This window comes from Schistocerca americana, chromosome X (genome assembly GCF_021461395.2).
Source record: "Schistocerca americana isolate TAMUIC-IGC-003095 chromosome X, iqSchAmer2.1, whole genome shotgun sequence".
Classification (NCBI taxonomy): domain Eukaryota; kingdom Metazoa; phylum Arthropoda; class Insecta; order Orthoptera; family Acrididae; genus Schistocerca; species Schistocerca americana.
Genome location: NC_060130.1, coordinates 645,572,149 through 645,593,522, shown reverse-complemented (window position 1 = coordinate 645,593,522; position 21,374 = coordinate 645,572,149). Strand labels below are relative to the sequence as shown.

Below are 21,374 nucleotides of genomic sequence, written 5' to 3'. Positions count from 1 at the left end.
ACTGAAGGAGGAAGGGCAAGTATTACTCTTAATAGTTTTTACAATTCACCAAACCCCTCTTCCGGGGGCTCACCACTCTTCGGTGAGTTCATGCTTGGCTACTGCGGGGCCCCAGCCTTTGCAGCACCCCTTCCTTTCTCATTCTGCATGTCTATTCTCCTGCTATTCTTTTTTCCTCCCTTGGGGAACATGTCTTGGATAGTTTCGGTAATGCATTCCCAAGTTTCGCTAGTCTGCCATCAGGATAGGCCCTCATCTGTTTTTTCTTCCTTTCTTCATTCTCCATCTCCTCCTCTTCCTCCACTTCAGCATTTGAGGTTTCTCTTTGTTTCTTTTTCCTCCCTGTGCTCTCACGAAGGCCAGCCCATGCATTTGACACATAATAGGTGACTCGGTAATGCTTAAATCCCAGCTCCAGGTCAACAAGTATGGTTTGCACTTACCCCCTGGTATAGGCCAGGCCCAGGGAGGGTTGATTGCCTGAGCTTTTATCATCCTAATTGCCACTTGTGTCCCTCTGTCAGGAATTAAGGAGGTTTGACATGAGGTGTCACCTTAGGCGAGTGAGCCCCCAGTTGGAAGGAGCATACCATTGGAGTTGCTGGCAGTCCTAGGGGATTTTTTTTGCAATGAGCCAATCACAATCTCAGTCTACATCTACTAAACGTAAATGGAATGAGGCTTAAGATTCAAAGACTCTTCCAGCTGTACCTCGATTCCTCAGTGGTATCACATACCAAAGAAGGTCAGTCCTGCTACAATCAATCCATTTGTTATTCAGAAAGATCTTGATGCAGTTGCAGGCTCTGTGAAATCCTGCTCTCATTTACGTAATAGGACTTTGCTTCTGGAGACCAATTGCACTTTCCGAGCCCAATAACTGCTTACAGCTTCACTTCTCCACACCTCACCTGTTCATGTCAAGACCCATCGTACACTGAATTGTTCATGTGGTGTTATTTACACTCAGCTGCCTGATGGTCTGACTGAGGGAGAAATCCAAACTTCTCTCTCTGATTGGGGTGTCACTGTGATCCATCGAGTTGATGCAAACTTGGTCCCTACACACACTCGTTTTCTCACATTTGATCAAGAAGTGCTTTCATCGAAGATTAAGGCAGACTATGAAATCATCATGGTCTGACTGTACAATCCAAACCTGATGCGTTGCTACCAGTGTCAATGTTATAATCACACTCACGTGTCCTGTCAAAAAATGGCCAAATGTGTCACTTGTGGTAGAGGTGCTCATGAGGGTGATTGCCTGCCTCCTCCCTGCAGTATTAATATTAATAATGACCGTGCCACCTCGTCCTGTGTATCTTGATGAGGGGGCTATCCAGAAGATATGTATGAAGGAAAAAGTACCCTACCCTGTGACTCATAAGTTTTCGACTAGTCAAAATTCCTGCATTGTACCATCTGGCATGTGTAGTGTTCTTGCTACACCTCACTCCAAGAAGGACATGGCCATGCAGACTTTTGACCTCTAATTCAGTCGTGCAGTTGTGAAATCACCCAGTATCACAGTAGCACTCCCATCTCCTTTTCTTACATCTGTGCAACAAGCCACCAAATCTTCATCGCTGGTGGCAAAATCACCTGCTACACAACCAGCAGGCTGGAAAGGACAAAAGGAATACTCCCACAAAGACTTTTTATGTCACTCCAGCCAACAAACATCAGTCTTTGTCTGCCAACCATAAACACTCTAAGAAATCAAACAAAGCCAAATGGTCTTCTCCTTCCCTGACTCGAAGATCCTCTTCAGCGGTGTCGTCGCCTGATACCCTCACCTGGCCAACCTCAATTTCGTCAGTGCACACTGCGTACCATTTTTCTGCCCTGGAATCCCCAGGCCAACCCAGGGAAATGTTGACTTCTCTATAGATCTCTTCAGACAGAATCCTCGGGCCCTGCGCCCTATAGCAGTAAGTTTTCAAAGGCTGTCACTCGGCACCCACCACAGTGACTGCCCTTCATTTGTTCCCTCCTCCCCATTCCCCATTATGACTCTTCTTCGATGGAACATTTCTGGCTTTAGACCCAACAAGGTGGAATAACAGCCGCTATTGTAATTGCAGCGTTCACTTGTTTTCTCCCTCCAGGAAATGAAATTGTGTCCTCATGACCATTTTGACCTCTCGCGTTTTCTTCTGGTGCTCTTTGATCCCACCTCCCTCCCCAAGGATGGCATTCCATCTCATAAGAGAGTCATGCTGCTCATCCAGCTCGATGTTCATAGCCAGGCCATCTCATTGAACACCTGGCTGCAAGCTTTTGAAGTCCACATATTCCTTCCTTGTTTCACCTTTTTTCTTTGCAAAGTCTACATCCCTTTGTCATTCTCTGTCTCCAGGGAAGACTTACTCCAGCTTATTGGTCTGCTCCCTCACCCCTTTTTTGCTGCTTGGCAACTTTTATCACCCATCATCCCCTTTGGGGCTCTTTGAGACCCTTCCTAAAGGTTCCCTTTTGACTAACCTTTTGAATCAGCTCCATCTCATCTGCCTTAACACTGGAGCACCCATGTTCCTTTCAGACTGCATGCACACCTATTCCCATTTGGTCCTCTTGTACTGCCCAGCTTGCCCATTATCTCAAGTGGTCCATTCTTTCTGACACATACTCTAGTGACCATTTCCACTGTGCTATCCATTTGCTGACCCTTACTCGACCTAAGTGGTCTTACTGATGGTCAGCCTACCCAATTGGCAGCTTTCTAAGGCCGACTGGAGGCTTAATTCCTTCCTGGCAGCCTTTGATGAACAGCATTTCTGCAGTTGTGATGACCAGGTAGAGTATCTTTCAGATGTTATCATTATCGCCACAGAATGTTCCATACCTCACATTTTATCTTTACTGTGCCATGTCCAGTCTCGTGGTGGACTCAAGCATGCCATGACGTAATTCGCGCACTGAGTCATGCACTCCACATTTTTTACCGCCAATCCTACAATGGCAAACTGTAGTCATTGTAAACCGTTGCATGCACAGTGTCATTGCATTCTTCCCAAAAAAGATAGCTGGATTTCATTTACTAGTTCTTTGAATAGTTTCACTCCCTCTTCTTTCATGTGGGGCGAGCTCCGTTGGCTCTCTGGGACCAAGGTACATTCCCCGATTTCCGGTCTGACCATTGTGGAGCCTGTTGCTATCTCCAACACCTTGAGTCACTATTTTGCGGGACCGATGACCATGGCAGTCTGGTCCCTTTAATCCCCCAAACCAACCAACCACTATTTTGCGGGGATTTTGAGCTCCACCCCCTATCACCCTTCCATCTCCCCTCACAAATGAGTGGAAGAGGCTCGGGTAATATCCTTCCCATCTCAGAATCATGACTGTTTCAATGCTGCCTTTACTATGAGGCAGCTAGACCATGCTCTCACTTCAACCTGATCTTCCACCCCAGGGCTGGGCAATGTTCACATTCAGATGTTGCAGCACCTCTGTCTTGCAGCTAAGTACGTTCTCTCTGGTACATGCAATTGCATTTGGGCACTGGTGTGAAACCACTGTCATACCTGTACCCAAGCTCAGTGAGGACAAACAGCTTTCTTCTAGCCACTGCCTCATTCCTCTCACCAGATGTGTTTGCATGCTGATAGAACATATGATTCGTGGCTGGCTGGTATGATGGCTCGAGTCTCACTACCTACTAGTCGCTGCACAGTGTGGATTTCGAACGCGCCGTTCTGTGGTCGCTTTGTCAACCCATGTCATGAATGGTTTTGTGCAGAAATGCCAGCTAGAGGATTGTATCCTCCATACTCTAAACATGTGCGGCTTCTGAGGCCGCCTGCCTCATTTCCTTCGGGAATTTTTTAACAGATGGAGTTTTCAATGTATCTATGGGTTTTGCCTTCTCGGACCACTTTATTCACGTGAATGGGGTGCCTCAAGGCTCCGTCCTGAGCACCATCCTCTTTGCTATAGCCATTAACCCTATTATGGACTGTCCCCCGCCAGGCATCTGTGGCTGCTATTTTATCGACGACTTCATCATCTGTTGTGCTTCTCCATGGACTTGTCTCCTTGAGAGGTGTCTTCAGTGATGTCTCGATCATCTTTACTCATGGAGTGTCAACAATGGCTTGAGCTTTTCCACAGAAAAAAACTGTTTGTATGAATTTATAGTGATGCAATGGGTTTCTTCCACAGTCTTTACATCTTGGGCCTGTTGCTCTTCTATTTGCTGAAACTATAATATTCCTGGGGCACATGCTGACTGGAGACTTTCTTGGTCCTCCCACGTGTGTTACCTGTCCGCATGCTATACCTGATCCCTCAATGTCCTGTGTGTCACTTCATAGGGAGTGGATCAAACCACCCTCCTCCATTTGTAGTGATTTCTTGTCTGTTCAAAACTGGACTATGGATGTTTCATTTATTCCTCTGCATGCACGTCCATCTCACACCATCTGAACACAATCAACCACCATGGAATATCCAGAATGAGATTTTCACTCTGCAGCAGAGTGTGCGCTGATATGAAACTTCCTGGCAGATTAAAACTGTGTGCCAGGCTGAGACTCGAACTCGGGACCTATGCCTTTCGCGGGCAAGTGCTCTACCAACTGAGGTACCCAAGCATGACTCACGCCTCGTCCTCACAGCTTCACTTCTGCCAGTACCTCGTCTCCTACCTTCCAAACTTTACAGCACTTGCCCACGAAAGGCATAGGTCCCGAGTTTCAGTCTCGGCCCGGCACACAGTTTTAATCTGCCAGGAAGTTTCACCATGGAATATGTTTGGCCACTGGTGCCATGTACACTAGCCTGGTTGAGAGACTCTAAGCAGAAGCTGCCGAACTACCACTGTCATACCGGTGTGATGTCCTCCTCAACAGACGTGTATGCCATTTGTCTGCCATGCCCAGCCACCCATCCTATGCCCACTTTTTTGATGACTCCCTTGACTTCTAGGATGGGGTGCACCTTTCTTCTATGTTACCTTCTGAAGTTTGTTTTTGTCTACTGCTCCAGCAGCTTAACTTCACACTACCTGCCACATTCCCGATGGTCGTGAACCATTCACCGCCTTGACTTGGTGTGGCGGCCCACATTCATCTTGGACTTCATTTGCTTCCCAAGGACACTACTCCAAATTTAATCTATTGCTGTAAGTTTCTTGACCTTCATACAATAGCGCTTTTGTGTACACTGATGGCTCTAAGACTGACTGTGGTTTTAGGTGTGTCTTCTACATTGGTACTGACCATTTTCAGTATCGGCTTCTAGAACACTGCTCGATTTTTAAAGCAGAGCTTTTCGCCATCTATCAGGCTACGCAATACATCCGGTGACACAAGCTTTCTAATTGTGTTGTATGCTCTGATTCTCTCAGTGCCCTTCAGAGCCTCTGTGTGTTGTACACAGACCACCCCTTATTGCAATGGGTCCAAGGAAGGTTCAGCTTGTTTACTGTTTTGGAGCCATTGTGATGTTCGTATGGGTTCTGAGTCACATCGATGTGATGGGGAATAAGGCTGCTGACGCTGCTGCCAAGGTTGCAGTCTTCCTACCTCAGCCTGCTAGCTCTTTCATTCCTTCGGATGATCTCCATGTTGCTGGCTATCAGCAGATGGTGTCACTTTGGGATCACCACTGGTCTTCCCTGCATGGAAACAAGCTCCGGAGAATTGAATCTGTGCCAGCAGCTTGGCCAACCTCCTCTCAGCTCTCTTGTTGCAAGATCTTTTTATCTAGATTGTGTATTGGACACTGTCATTTTAGCCAGCGCCATTTGTTAAGTGGTGACCCCCATCACCTCATGCCCATTGACAGTTTCTGTAACTGTTTACATTTCAGTGTGTGTTTGCCGTCTCAGTTATCGGCCATTTTAGCGAATGACGCGCGAGCTGTAAACCACGCTGTGCCTGTGGCATATTTTGTGGTCCTTTCTCCAAGGGGAAATCCATGTTTTTAGCTCTCGTTCCTCCCATTGATTGGGATTAACATTTAGTTACTTTTAACTTCTTGTACTTATTAGTGTTCTAAGGTTATGACATGAGTGATTAAGACCACAGTTGTTCAGTTGTTTTTGCGCTATGAACCCCCACCCCCAAAGAAAAAGAAGAAGAAATTATCAAAAGAACAAATATTGTGGAAGTCAGTAGAAACTATGTTATTAAGACATAAAGTACTAAAATTTTCAGGAACTGAAAATGCCTTGTAATAAAATTGTTTATTGTGGAAACCAAAAGGTAAATAGACTAATTATTCACATTAGAAGTGATAAGTCGAAGAAAATATAGGTATATTAATAGCAAGAGAGCCTCAACTTTCTTTCATTAAAACAGTGAAAAACATTCAGTATTTTTTGTGACACAGTGGTGAATAAATGCAGTGGAACTAGTTGATATTTTTATAAGTTGTCTATTTATTAAAATTTGATAAGGGTTTCAAAATAAGTTCAATTAGGAATGGGTGACCCATTTCATTCAAAGATATGATGTGCCCTTATAAGACAAATCATACTGCCAATTTTTCAGCTGAAAATTTGAAATCAGGGTGCAAGACCATGCTTTGAATTGGCATCTGTCATCCCCCCCCCCCCGCCTCTCCTGCCTCTTCATTGTTTTCGTGTTTATAAGTATCATCTTCCCAGTACCATTTTAATTCATTCATTATTAGTTACAGTTGGCACCCAGTAGTTAGCAGTAATTTTCTGAGAAAAGCATCATAAACTAATCATTTGCTTAATTTTGAGAATAAGTTATAACTATGTCTTCCTTTCTTGGCATCATCTCTGCAGTCTTACCAAATAAAAGATCTAGTTCTTTACTTCTTTATGTGTATGACATTTGTGTGACGTTCTGGGCTAATAAGGAGAGATCCCCAGCAGTGGTATCGACATTTTGAAACAATCTATGTGCTGATGTAGATAAGGTCCAAGGAATTACACCCTGCAGCCTTGATCCTGATGGGCCCTCATTGTAAGTAATCGCTATTGTTATGCAATGAATTGGTTTACACACAATTTCTTTTATTTGTATTCCTTGGTCACATCATTTTAATCAACATTATAACTTCTTCGATGGCTCTTATTATTTCTTGCTATCATTCTTTTTCCTCTTGCAATCTTCGTGCATGTGAATGTTTAAACGTCTAAAAGTACCAATCTGTCAGTAAAAAAGAAAGAAAGATGAAATAATCTTTTATATTGACTGTACATTGGTGTCAAGAATGTATTTGTTGTTAAAAGGTGTATGTCTTTTTGAGTGGCAATCATCATGCAAACATTTAAAGCGTAAATTCTTATTGCACTATGCACAAAATAAAATGGATAATGATTTAAATAAAAGCAGGGAAATGATATTCAAGCAGAATGAGAAATAGAAATAATGAATGCAAAAACATGGATGCCAAAAATGTAAGATGATGTAATATAAGCAATTAAGTCAAAGTTAGTACATAACAATAATGAAAATCACACGAAGAAGGGTTCCCAGTGGACAAAGACTGAATAGGAAGAAAAATGAGAGCAGACGATTAATTTTATTCAGTGACTAATATGACGTGACAAAGGAATGGAAAAAAATTACATTTAAACCAATTAATTGAATTAAAATAGTCATTGAAGTCATTTTGATAAAGATTTAAAATATAATTCAAAGCACCTGGCAAGATTCAAACCCTCGGCCTTTTGCCTGACAAGGGCCCACCAGGATGAATGGCTGCGGAGTATGGTTTCTTGGGTCTTAACCTACAACACCATATACAGTGAAACCCTGCTTTTACACTTTTCAAGGAACTTCAAACAAAAAGGTGTAAAATGTGGGAAACAATGTTTTAAGCTGTAAAAGTTATGTATAGGATACCCCCTTGCATTTTCGCACTTTATGTATGTGCACATTATAGGCATCAAAATACTCATGCCAGGGACTTGTTTATTACCTAATAATGGTCTGTTATCTAATAAAACTGCTGATATAATGGGATCTGACTATTGGGAAGCAGAAACGTTTGACTCAGTTTCATACGTCATTATCGATGTTTTTGGAACGCCAGAGCTGTCATTCATTATTTAAATAATGAAACATTGCATCAGTTACATATTTTTCATGCTTAGCACAGTGCGTTTTGCGAACTTTTTATCGATATCAAGTGCAAATATTTACAGAAGTATTTTGTGTGGTGTTTGCATATGTGTTGTTCTGCGTCTCTTGAACTGTAGGCATCTTTCTGAGGTTATCTGGTACTATGCTTCCTCAGTTATGTAGAAAACCACACACACACAAACTCATTCATATTGCTTTTCTGCGTAACATCACAAAAAATACATAGGTAAATATTGCACTTAACATCAAGAATAAATCCTTGAAACACATTTTGCTCAGAATGGGAATATACGTAATTCACACCGTGCTTAAACCAAAAAAATTTGAGTAATGCAAACTGAATGAAGGTGTCAGCTAGCGCTACAAGTGGCCAAAAGATGAAAACATTAAATATGGTTTGACACAGGTGTGACAACAATTACAACAATCACAAAATTGTGCATGCACTGTAGAGAGAGTTTGCAAATGGTTGCGATTGATCATGATACCTTTATTCGTGTGAACCTAGTTACTTCTGTCATCCACCATGCAGAGTAGAGTTTGGCAGTGGCAGGAGATATGGCACGAATTGTTCCAACTTTAACATGTTTACTGGTTTATATCTGCTAATTAGAGCACCCTGGTGTCAAGAAACTTGACCACATGATGTTTGTAAACACTACTTGATGGTCAACATCATGCCAGTGTCATTTTACGTCAGTTTTTATTCCATGAACATTTTTTCATGAAGTGTAAATCACAGGAAAATTATAAATATGATGACGCAAAATTGGATGTGAATTAACATTGTGGACATAGGAAATTTGATGGGAGTGATAAAAAATGTCGTAAACAGCAGGAAAATGTTAATTTTGTGATCGTAGATTGTTTCAAAAAGTCGATCCCACCACTGGGGACCTCGTCTTGTAAGTAACGCTATCTCTTCTTCATCCAGTACATAGCTGCTTCCTTACACCTTTTAGGGCAAGTGGTCATTCCCAGAAAATCACCTGAAGTGTATCTGCTGGTATGGTACAAAACAGTCGAGAAAATTTTAGGAAGACTCTGTTGCACTCTGTTCATTGCTTATACCTGCATTACAAGTAGCAGCTCAAAATTCCACACACTTAGTACTTCAACTTACACTATTGGGTACTATGATGTTGAGTGTTCGCACATCACTTTGAAGAACCAGTCCTTGGGTGTCAATTTACTAATTGGCTCATGTTGTTAAAACTTGAAACTGGAAGGAGAATAGTCGTTCACTGCACTCAAAAAAGTGCTTTGTTCTCAGTTTTGTATACATTTCTCTTGCTTGTACAGAAAGTATTTGAAGGAATGCAACTGTATAGACTTCCACTACAAGCTGTTCTACTAATTTTGGAAAAAAAAACATGATATCATAATGTATTTTGCAAACTTCTGATGAAAAAATTGTCAAATAGTCTTCGATGTAATTCTTGAGGTAAGTTCTCAAAACGTTTTTATACTCTGTCGCAACAAATATTTCGAATGATTTTCTGACAAAAGCAAAATTTACATAAAAATAGGTATGATGTATTGTAGTTGGAGTGACAGTTTAGGCTGCAAAAATAATGATTTATTGTACAATTTCTATCCGCAGTTGTTTAGATGTAACTTTTGAAGACATGAAATGACAGTTCATTCCTACACTAGTAGGATTTCATCATTGCTTCTGGCACTGCAAAGCTAGTCAGCAGTCTGAAATTTTAACTTCTCTTACTTCACCTATTACTTTTACAAGTCTAGTAAAACACAATATTTCTAGGTCCAGAGCTTCACCTACACCCCCTAGAATATTAAGAAGTTTTTGGGTCCAGTGACAGCTGGCAGGCAGCAAATATAAAGGGACACATACTCTAGAACAGGGATCAGGATTCCTAGAAGTTCTCAATTCTGACTCTGTCATCTCTGTACATGTACCCCCTCATAGTATTTGTGGTTAATAATATGGACTTGTTCAAGGGAAACTGCAGCAGTCACTGTGCGAATACTGGACCCAAAAACAACTTGTATGTGAGTAACCAGTTTGTAATGATTGTGAAGAAAAGTGTGCACCATTCTACAGGTTCAGTTTTCAGGAAACTTCCAACAGAAATGATACGTGAATGATAAACCTCAGGTTTTCAGATCTGAACTACAGGAATTCCTTTGACACTTTCCTTCTATCCTTTACAGAAATTCCTAAATTCCTCACAGCAGCTTAGACATCCTCGTGTACACACACACACACACACACACACACACACACACACACACACACACACTATAAAACGTCAGTGTCTGAAACTACTCCAGATAGTCTAACTGAATCATACTCATCAACTTTTTCACTCAGGTAATGGTGAAAGAAATATATGTACTTTGTTTTGCTTTTGTGGAGCTGATGCACAGACTATGCAACCATTGTTAGCGTTACAATCTTTCTACTGTAGTGGCACCACCGTTTAGGATAGAGAAAGTTAGTTTTGTGCAATATTCTGAGCACAAGTTACAGCCAGGGGCAGGCGAGATTGCAGTGAGTTACGCATACCAACAGTTGCAAACTAGAATAGAGGCCACAGGGCCATCAAATTGCTGGAAGAGTATACGTAGCGGTGTGGCATGTTACAAATCACAGGAAGAAGGAGCCCACTGGCCAACCTAGCGTGTTATGAGTACGTGACGCGAAGCGGCGCATATGGCAAAACAGAGGTGCACAGCTGCATATAAATAGGTGCAGGTTTCTAACAAGATTCATTCAAGTTTGGCAGCTCTCCTGGACGGCAGGGTGTGTCACACCACCAGCTACACGCAGCAGCAGATGGGGTGCCAGCATTCCAGTCCATGGCAGGTTGCTGGTTCGACCCTCTGAGGCCAACGCGGGGTCCGTAGCCAGCCAGTGGTGGGCCACTCCACAGCTCACTACCGCGGGCAGTCATCCTGGCTTCCAACACACGCCGGAGGCATCCCGAGGCGAGGGCTGCAGATTCGGACACCGGATTGTGGGCGCTTGTTGTCGCCGCGATCTCATTCACGCCAGTGAAAAGCATGCAGCTGGCCGCCTGCGGCTCACACCAAGTGGCACTGAGTCGGCAGGGACGCCTACCGCTGAGTCAATTGCCAGCGTCCTGATGATGCCGCAACTACGCTGGCATACAAGGCCGACACACAGTGCGTGCACGGGTTGCTGGGGCAGCCATTGCGCGTCAAGCCGTTTCGCAGACAGCGAAGTGGTGTCCTTCAGCATTGCAGGACCCAGTGACGCAGATCGAGAGGAATGGGGGCACTGCAGTTGAAAACAATAAATCACTTGGAAAGTTCGGATGAGTCTTAATATGATGCCTTCTACCTCTTCCCACTATATTTGGTCATCCTGATACATTCAGTGGCAGAAGCTCCCACTATACAACATCTGATATATGATGCCTGTTCAAATTTCACACCAGTGGCATAAGAGTGGCACTAGTAGCACCACTATGAAGATGGAAATAGGATTTACTTTAAATACATACTATAATGGTCATGAGCATTTCCCACCTTTGAGGTTGGAGGTGGTGAGTTGATGTAAGTCAAGAATGCCTTTAAGGTAAAAAAAAAATAAAAATAAAAAAAACTATTATCAGCAGCTCATTTCTGCAGTACTGGAGACAGACTTGGCAAGAATGTAGCCACTGTACATGATTGTTGGCAGCAGTGGTCATGAGAATGTAATGATGCAAGAAGACGGATTCCTGATGGCTATGTGGCAGTACGGAGAAGGAAGACCATTGTGTTCTGGGTATGGCTCTGGCTGCACTGTACTGCACCTGCAGTAGCAATTTGAGCCGCATTTGGCAACACAGTGACACAACAAACTGTTAAAAATTTGTTACTTCAAGGACAGCTCCAAGCCAGACACCCTGTAGTGTGCATTACACTGATCCCAACCAAACGCCATATGTGACTTCAGTGGTGTCAAGCGAGAGTTCATTAGAGGGTATGGTGGAAGTCTGTTGTTTTCTAATGGAAACTAGTTCTGTCTTGGTGCCAGTGATGGCTGTTATGTTGGTTAGGAGGAGGCCAAAGGGCCTGCAACCAACCTGTCTGCATGCTAGACACACTGCAGCTACACCTGCGAATTATGGTCTGGGGTACGATTTCATATGATTGCAAGATCGCTCTCAGGATTATCCCATGCACCCTGACTGCAAATTTTGTATGTCAGTCTGGTGATTTGACTTGTTGTGCTGCCATTCATAAACAGCATTCCAGGGAATATTTCCCAACAGGATAATGCTCTCCCACATACCGCTGTTGTAACCCAATGGCCTTTACAGTGTGTCTACATGTTGCCTTGGCATGCTTGATCACCAAATCTCTCTGCAATCAAGCACATGTGGAATATCATCGAACGACAACTCCAGCGTCATCCACAACCAGCAGTAACAACTGTCTCTGTATTGACTGATCAGGTGGAACAGGCATGGAACTGCATCCCACAAATTGACATCTGGCACCTGTACAACAAAATGCATGCACATTTGCATGCTTACATTCAACATTCTGGCAGTTACACTAGTTATTAATATACCAGTGTTTCACATTTGGAGTGGCTTATCTTGCACTTACATTAGCCTGTGATCTTGAAATGTTAATCATTTAAATATGTGACGTAGACAGATGTACTCCCTATATTTCATTACTTTATGTTAAGAAATTTTTGATGTCGCAATTCTTTTTCCATCAGTGTAGTTGGAGCTGTTGTGTTGATTGTTAACATACTACATCATTTAACCAAACTATACCCCCCCAGGGAATCCACAACTCTTTTGTGGATACGTGCGTAGCGAGCACGGGGCCCCGAGCTAATGTGGCCTTCCTTCCTTTCCGGGCTGCATACCTTCCCTTTCCGCATCCTTCCCCATCCCCTGTCTTCACCCCCCCCCCCCCTCACCTCTTGCTCTTTCCTTCACTTTCTCCCCCTCTGGGAGTATGGTTTGCGCCTACGTCCGGAGACGGACGCTTGTAAATGTACCGCATTCTTCTTCTTCCTTGCTTGTATGTCTTCTTCCTTCCTTTGTCCATCTCCTTTCCTTACCTCTTGTCTTTACCCTTTTCTCCGCTGCGGCGTTTGAGACCCCCTCTTCTTTCCTTTCCCTTTCTCTTTCTTCCTCCCTGTGCGTGTCTGAAGGCCGACCCACGCACTTCCATGCGTAGCCGGTGACGGGGTAACGCGTAATTCCCCGCCCCGGGTAGACAGGTAGGACACGTACGTACCCCCTGGTAAAGGCCAGGCCCAGGGAGGGGTGATTACCCGAGCTGATACCTTCCGAAAGTGCCGATTGGTCCCTCCGTCCGTATGTCGGGAGGTGTGACCTGAGGTGTGAACAATCACCTAAGGCGGGTGTGCCCTCGGTGAGGGCCCCCACAAGGGAGGAGCGCGCCATCGGAGACGCCGGTAATCATGGGGGATTCTTCCGCAATGGTTTCCTCACCTTCCACTATGTCTGCTCACAAACGTAAGTTCACTGAGTCTCAGCCACAGACGGTTCTTCCATCGTTGCCACAGTTCCTTGTTGTTTCTCGGTCTGACGAAGGTCATGACTTTTCCACGGTCAACCCTTTCATTATTCAGAAAGGTGTCGACGCAATTGCGGGTCCTGTAAAGTCTTGTTCCAGATTACGGAATGGTACCCTGTTGTTAGAAACACACAGTGCCCTCCAGGCTCAAAAATTGCTGCGTACTTCTCTGCTCCACACCTTCCCTGTCCGGGTGGAACCGCACCGTACCTTAAATTCCTCGCGTGGAGTCGTTTATACACGCTCCCTCGATGGATTGTCTGACGAAGAAATTCAGCACTACCTGTCTGACCAGGGCGTCACCGCTGTTCATCGGGTTATGAAAAGGGTTGACTCGAACATCATTCCAACCCGCACTGTCTTCTTGACTTTTGACAAAGTTCAACTCCCATCAAAAATCAAAGCAGGCTATGAGATAATTTCCGTTCGCCCTTATGTCCCAAACCCTACGCGTTGCTATCGATGTCAGCGGTTTAATCACACCAGCCAGTCCTGTTCCAATCCGGCCAAATGTGTTACGTGTGGCAGGGATGCCCATGAGGGTGCTTGTCCACCTCCATCCCCTCGCTGCATCAACTGTATGGGTGACCACGCTGCTTCCTCTCGAGATTGCCCTGTTTTTAAGGACGAAAAGCTGATCCAGGAAATAAGAGTGAAGGAAAAGGTGTCGACCTTTGCTGCTCGAAAGTTACTCGCCAGTCGACAGCCCACCGTGCCTCAGAAAGGAAAATACAGCGCTGTCCTTGCTTCTTCTCGGCCAACAAAGGAGGCGGCCACGCAGACTTGTGACCTCACATTTAGTACCACGGTCGTCAGATCGGCCAGCGCAAAGATCGCCCGTTCAACCTCACCTCTTTCGCCTGCCCACTCTATGGCTCACCCTTCGTCGGGTTCTGCTAAATCTCGAGCCCAAAAGTCAGACGCCAAGTCTACAAAAAAAGAGCATTCTCGTGAAGAGTTTTTACGTACTGCAACTTCACAACCATCGGTTCCTCCTTCATCTAAACATACCTCCAAGAAGGCTACGAAGAAACACAGTTCCTCTCCTTCTCCGCCAAGGCGTGTCCCATCTACAGCACCACCTGGCGGAAATCGCCCTCGGCCATCTTCTGTGTCGCCGAGGCGCACTGTTGGTGGCCGGTCAACTGGCCGATCGTTGGTGGCAGGAGCTGCTCCTGACCAACCTATGGATCAGGATCTTCTGCCTTCGACTGAATGCCATTCCATGCTGTCGGTCGCAAGCTCTGAGCAGTCGTTGAGTTGACAGCACCCTTGGTGCCGTTCCTCCATTTTCTGTTCACCCTATGTCCATTATCCACTGGAATATCCGCGGCATTCGCGCCAATCGGGAGGAATTGTCGATCCTCTTACGATCCTACTCGCCGGTCATCTTCTGTCTTCAGGAAACAAAGCTGCGTCCCCATGACCGCTTTGTTCTCCCTCATTTTCAGTCCGTCCGATATGACCTCCCCTCAGTTGAAGGCACTCCAGCCCATGGAGGACTCATGATTCTGCTCCATGATACTCTCCATTATCACCCAATCCCCTTAAACACTTCCTTCCAAGCTGTCGCCGTCCGTCTTTCCCTTTCTGGATACACGTTCTCTCTTTGTACGGTATACATTCCATCGTCTACACCAATGGCACGAGCTGATCTCCTTCATCTTCTTGATCAGCTTCCACCCCCCTATTTGCTGGTTGGGGACTTCAATGCCCACCACCCGCTTTGGGGATCTCCACATCCTTGTCCACGTGGCTCACTATTGCTAGACGTCTTCCACCAAGCGGATCTAGTCTGCCTCAACACTGGGGTCCCTACATTTTTGTCTGCCTCCACGGCAAATTTATCCCATTTGGACCTTGCGGTCGGTACTGTTACGCTAGCTCGGCGCTTCGAATGGTTCGCCCTTGATGATACACACTCGAGTGACCACTTTCCATGTGTTCTTCGACTGCAGCCTCAACTGCCATATATGCGCTCGCGACGCTGGAAGTTTGCCCAAGCCGATTGGACACTTTTTTCGTCTCTAGCGACATTCGATGACCGTCGCTTTCCCAGCGTCGACGATGAGGTCACACATTTTACCGACGTTATTCTCACAGCTGCGGAACGTTCAATACCACGTACCTCCGAATTGCCCCGGCGCCCTCCAGTTCCTTGGTGGAACGAGGCCTGCCGTGACGCAATACGTGAGCGGCGACGTGCTCTTCGCATTTTCCGTCACCATCCAACTTTGGCCAACTGTATCCGATATAAGCAGCTCCGTGCGCGATGCCGTCGCGTCATCCGCGATTGCAAGAAGGCAAGCTGGAAATTCTTTACTAGCTCATTTAACAACTTCACTCCCTCCTCGGAAGTTTGGAGTCGGCTTCGACGGTTCTCAGGCGCGCCTAGTTTCTCCCCGGTCTCTGGGCTCACTGTCGCGCATGATACCTTAGTGGACCCCGTCGCAATTTCTAACTCATTGGGTCAGCACTTTGCTGAGATTTCGAGCTCTTCAAATTACCCGCCAGCGTTTCTCCCGAAGAAACGTGCAGCAGAAGTGCGGCATCTTGCTTTCTCCTCTCAAAATCGCGAAAGCTACAATACTGTTTTCTCCATGCGCGAACTCCAACATGCACTCTCTACTTCTCGCTCTTCCGCCCCAGGACCGGATGGTATCCATGTCCAAATGTTGCTGCATTTATCAACCCATAGCCTGCGTCACCTCCTTCGCCTTTATAATCGAATTTGGACCGACAGTACCTTCCCCAGGCGATGGCGGGAAGCTATTGTCGTTCCCGTTCCGAAACCTGGAAAGGACAAACATCTCCCCTCTAGCTATCGCCCCATTTCTCTCACGAGTAGTGTCTGTAAGGTTTTGGAGCGTATGGTGAATTACCGTTTAGCTTGGTGGCTGGAGTCCCGCAGTCTTTTAACACCAGCCCAATGCGGATTCCGAAAGCATCGTTCTGCTGTTGACCATCTTGTTGCTCTCTCCACTTATATCATGAACAATTTTCTCCGGAAACGCCAAACGGTAGCAATATTTTTTGATCTGGAGAGAGCGTACGATACCTGTTGGAGGACAGGCATCCTCCGCACACTGTTCTCTTGGGGCTTTCGAGGCCGGCTGCCCCTTTTTCTTCGCGAATTTATGGCAGAGCGCACATTTAGGGTGCGGGTGAACACTACTCTCTCCCGTACTTTCTCCCAAGAAAACGGGGTACCCCAGGGCTCCGTGCTGAGTGTTGTACTGTTTGCCATCGCCATTAATCCAATTATGGATTGTCTCCTTCCTGATGTCTCGGGCTCCCTCTTTGTGGACGATTTTGCGATCTACTACAGTTCTCAAAGGACCAGCCTTCTTGAAAGACGTCTTCAAGGATGTCTCGATCGCCTCTACTCGTGGAGCATCGAAACCGGCTTCCGTTTCTCACCCAGTAAGACCGTTTGTGTTAATTTTTGGCGACGTAAGGAGTTTCTTCCGCCCTCCTTACATCTAGGTCCTGTCAACCTTCCGTTTTCCGACGTCGCTAAATTCTTGGGTCTTATGTTTGACAGAAAACTGTGCTGGTCCTCCCACGTTTCCTATCTTTCGGCTCGCTGTCTGCGTTCCCTTAACACCCTCCGTGTCCTGAATGGTACCTCTTGGGGAGCGGACCGGGTGGTCCTTCTCCGCCTCTATCGCGCCTTAGTGCGCTCGAAATTGGATTATGGAAGCATAGTCTACTCCTCTGCTCGGCCGTCTATTCTTCGGCGTCTCGACTCTATCCACCACCGTGGATTACGTTTAGTGTCTGGAGCTTTTTACACCAGCCCTGTGGAAAGCCTTTATGCTGAGACTGCTGAACCTCCGCTGTCCAATCGGCGGGCAGTCCTTCTGAGTCGTTATGCTAGCCATCTGTCTTCCATGCCTGCTAATCCAGCCCATAACCTTTTTTTCGACGCCTCCTTTGATGTCGGGTATGCAGGCCGCTCCTCCTCCCTACTACCCCCGGGAGTCCGCTTCCGTCAACTGCTCCATTCTCTTTCCTTCCGCTTTCCTAAAACCTTCTTGACAACTTGGGGTACAGCACCGCCTTGGCACCGTCCCCGGATCGACTTGCTCAGAGACCTATGTCAATTTCCCAAAGATGGTACCCCTACACTTGTTTACCGTCGGGCATTTGCTGCTCTATGTGCACAAATGACGGAAGCCACATTTATTTACACCGATGGCTCGAAAACATCGTTAGGTGTAGGGAGTGCCTATATTGTTGGCGACACCCCAAATCACTTTCGGCTTCCCGACCAGTGTTCGGTTTATACTGCAGAGCTTTACGCTGTTCTCCAGGCTGTCCACTACATCCGCCGCCATCAGCGGATACAGTACGTAATCTGCTCAGATTCTCTCAGCTCTCTCCTAAGTCTCCAAGCTCTTTACCCTGTGCACCCTCTGGTCCACCGGATTCAGGACTGTCTGCGCTTGCTCCACCTGGGGGGCGTCTCAGTGGCGTTCCTCTGGCTCCCGGGACACGCTGGTATCTGTGGAAATGAGGCGGCCGATATAGCGGCCAAGGCTGCAGTCTCTCTTCCTCGGCCAGCTCTTCAGTCTCTTCCGTTTACCGATCTACGGAGCGGTTTATGTCGCCAAGTTACTCATTTATGGCATGCGCATTGGTCAACACTTCCCCACAATAAATTGCGGGAAGTGAAAGCCGTTCCTTGCGCTTGGACCTCTTCCTCCCGAACGCGTCGTCGGGAGGAGGTAATTTTAGCTCGACTCCGGATAGGGCACTGTCTTTTTAGTCATCGACATCTTTTAAGCGGTGATCCTCCCCCACTCTGTCCCCACTGCTCTCAGCTGTGGACGGTCAGACACCTTTTAATTGAATGCCCCTATTTTAATCCGTTACGCTCCCGTCTACAGCTATCGCCTGATCTATCGTCGATTTTAGCAGATGACACGCGCTCAGCTGACCGCGTTCTACAGTTTATTAGTGACAGTGAAATGACGTCAGTCATTTGAAGCTTTTTTTTTTGTGGACAACCAACCCCTTTCTATAGTGGACTTTTAAGCATTCCTTCTGCCTTTAGTTTCTCCAATTTTCTGACTATGTTTCCATTGCTGCTGATTTTAAATTTCGTTTTTTTCCTGTTTTCTACGTCACGGGCTGGGCGCTAATGACCATAGAAGTTTTGCGCCCTAAAACCACAAAAAAAAAAAAAAAAAAAAAAAAAAAAAAAAAAAAAAAAAAAAAAAAACCAAACTATACATCAACTCCTCCTGGCTACACCATAATTACACAAAACATAAGATTGTTGATTTTAATTCATATGGGGAAGACGCCAAGACCTGAAATCTCACTTTATTCCAGTGATGTAATATTCTGTGTAACCTATATTAGATTGCCTCTTATGTTGTCTCACTTTAACCAGCCATATTTTTAGCAATGTGTCCTTTTATGAGTGGATACCAAGTGTGTAAAAGAGTAATGATCACTAAATCAAGGGAGGGAGACCAGATTAATAGATGATTGCATTCTTTCTGTTTATGTTAGTGTTTTTTTCAAATTACATCTTCATAATTTAAAGTAAATATAAATTAGTATTTCAGCATACATGAAGCAGATGTGATTACTATGAAAGAAAAATTCACTCAAGGGAAAGATTACCAAAGTGGTATAAAATTTATTGAGCAAAGAAATAGTCAGTTTTCCACTAATACTAGCTGTGTCAAAGTGGGATAATAGATTGTTTTGTAGGGCGGGCAACCACAGCCAATCTTCAACATTTTTCCAAAGAAAATTCTACACTGACTGTATGAATGATTTTTATTAAATCTGCGACTGGTTTCGCACCACATTTTTCAGCATCGTATTTTATTTTTATTTTCTATTTTTATTTTCATTGCCGTTCGCATCATTTAAAAAAGATTTTTAAATTTTAACTACTGATTTCACCAGATGACAGTATATTGGACGTGAATGGTGGGGAGTGGCTACAGGGCAATGTTCAACATTACTATGTTATAAATAGTGTTTGTGAGTACTTTTCTTGTTTCATTTAAAAAAATGGTTGTTTAAAAGTTTAATTTGTACCTCAGAATTGGGGGAATAGTTTATATGAGCTCTTATTATATTATTTTTTGTACAGATTGCCTGAGAATGCACCGATAAGTGGTGCGAAACCGGTCACAGATTTAATAAAAATCATTCATACAGCCAGTTCGGAATTTTCTTTGTAAAAAAGGGATAATAGAGCCTTTGATCATAATTAAAATGAAAAACAGCAATTGCAGAGTTTGTATTTGTATTTAATAAACATTATATAAAAAAGTGGACTAATTTATTCTCTCTAACCACTGGTCATAGAGTTCTTCTATAAATTAATAAGCTCTTTGGGAGTCTGGTGGAATTTACAATCCCATTGGCACCTATCACTTCAGAGTCTGTGTTATGTAATAAAATGAAAGTGAACTTTACAACAGAGTTAATACTGTAGGGCATACTTCTTTGGTATGACTAGTAAATTTGTTTACTGTTATGCGTCACATAAACTTTTGTCACATGAACTCTATTATTCTGTTTCAGATTGGTCATCTTGTAGTTGAAAATCAGACTTTTGCCGAAATTGTGAAGCTGCCGATGATATACTTATTTAGTATTGCAGATGGGGTAGTGGGACTGGCATATGACAGTCTTTCCATAGATAATGTTGTTCCAGTCTTTTACAATATAATGAAACAAAACCTGATCAAAGCCCCTCCAATATTCTCTTTCTATATAAACAGGTAAAATAAAATAGAAAAATTATTCTGCTTTTTAGAATAGGCAGAACTCCAAATAATAGAAATCAATTATCTTTATAGTGTAGACATGTCATTATATAAGATTTTCTTTGTCCCACAGAGACAGGACAACAGACAGAGGTGGCAATCTAATACTAGGAGCTTCAGAGAAAAAACATTACAATGGAAGCTTTACATATCTGCCAGTAACAAAGAAGGAGTATTGGCAGTTCCATATGGATAAGTTAGTGTCAGAGAATTTTTTAATTATCAACTTATTATGAATATAGAAATACAAGACAGTATAATCAGAAAATGTTGAGAAATTTGCTGTTGCAGCACCAGAGGACACCAGTGAAGCATTTCTTCATATGTAAACTGCAGTTTGCATACTGAATTAAGTGCTCCTGCCCAACTTTCCCCACTTATTCCATTTGTCTCTCCTCCCTCCCCCCCCCCCCTCCCCACTCTCTCTCTCTCTCTCTCTCTCTCTCTCTCTCTCTCTCTCTCTCCCCCCCCACCCTCTGTCATATTAGAAATTTTTGTAGCATGTAACAGAATACCATGTATATCTACTTCAGTACATGATATGTTACTGCTTTGTTCCATTATCAACACATTGTTTTTGTCTTACTTTCTGTGCATTACAATCTTTAAACTACCAAGTAACAAACGTACCATTAATCAGGGATTCAGAATAAAAACTGCAACAGAATAATATAAAGAGCTCATACAATTTCTTTGGGTGGAAAGTACAGCTGAAATATCTAATCCCACCCTTTTCGGGTTATAGTGCAGTTTATCATTAATAACATGCAACTCTTGGCCAATCAATGTCAATTTTGTTCACTTATGACAAAGTTGGAATTGAGGCACAAACTAACATGTAACTGTTAAATTTTGTTGTCTAACAGATTTGTTGGTTGCTAAGACAATGGAGTTGGTCCAAATATTTATGGAATAGGACTATCATTTTCATACGGGTCAGGCTTCAGTCATTTATGACAAGCACAGA

General features: G+C 44.3%; 1 protein-coding gene across 1 annotated transcript in view; it reads left to right on the top strand.

Moving 5' to 3' along the window:
- The window catches only part of LOC124555657 (lysosomal aspartic protease-like), a 48,172-nt gene that overhangs the window by 17,246 nt on the left and 9,552 nt on the right, over positions 1–21,374 (top strand). Inside the window, exons 5-6 of the mRNA XM_047129641.1 lie at positions 20,163–20,362; positions 20,481–20,603. Coding sequence (XP_046985597.1) covers positions 20,163–20,362; positions 20,481–20,603 — 323 coding nt within the window. The remainder of the gene's footprint in view (positions 1–20,162; positions 20,363–20,480; positions 20,604–21,374) is intronic.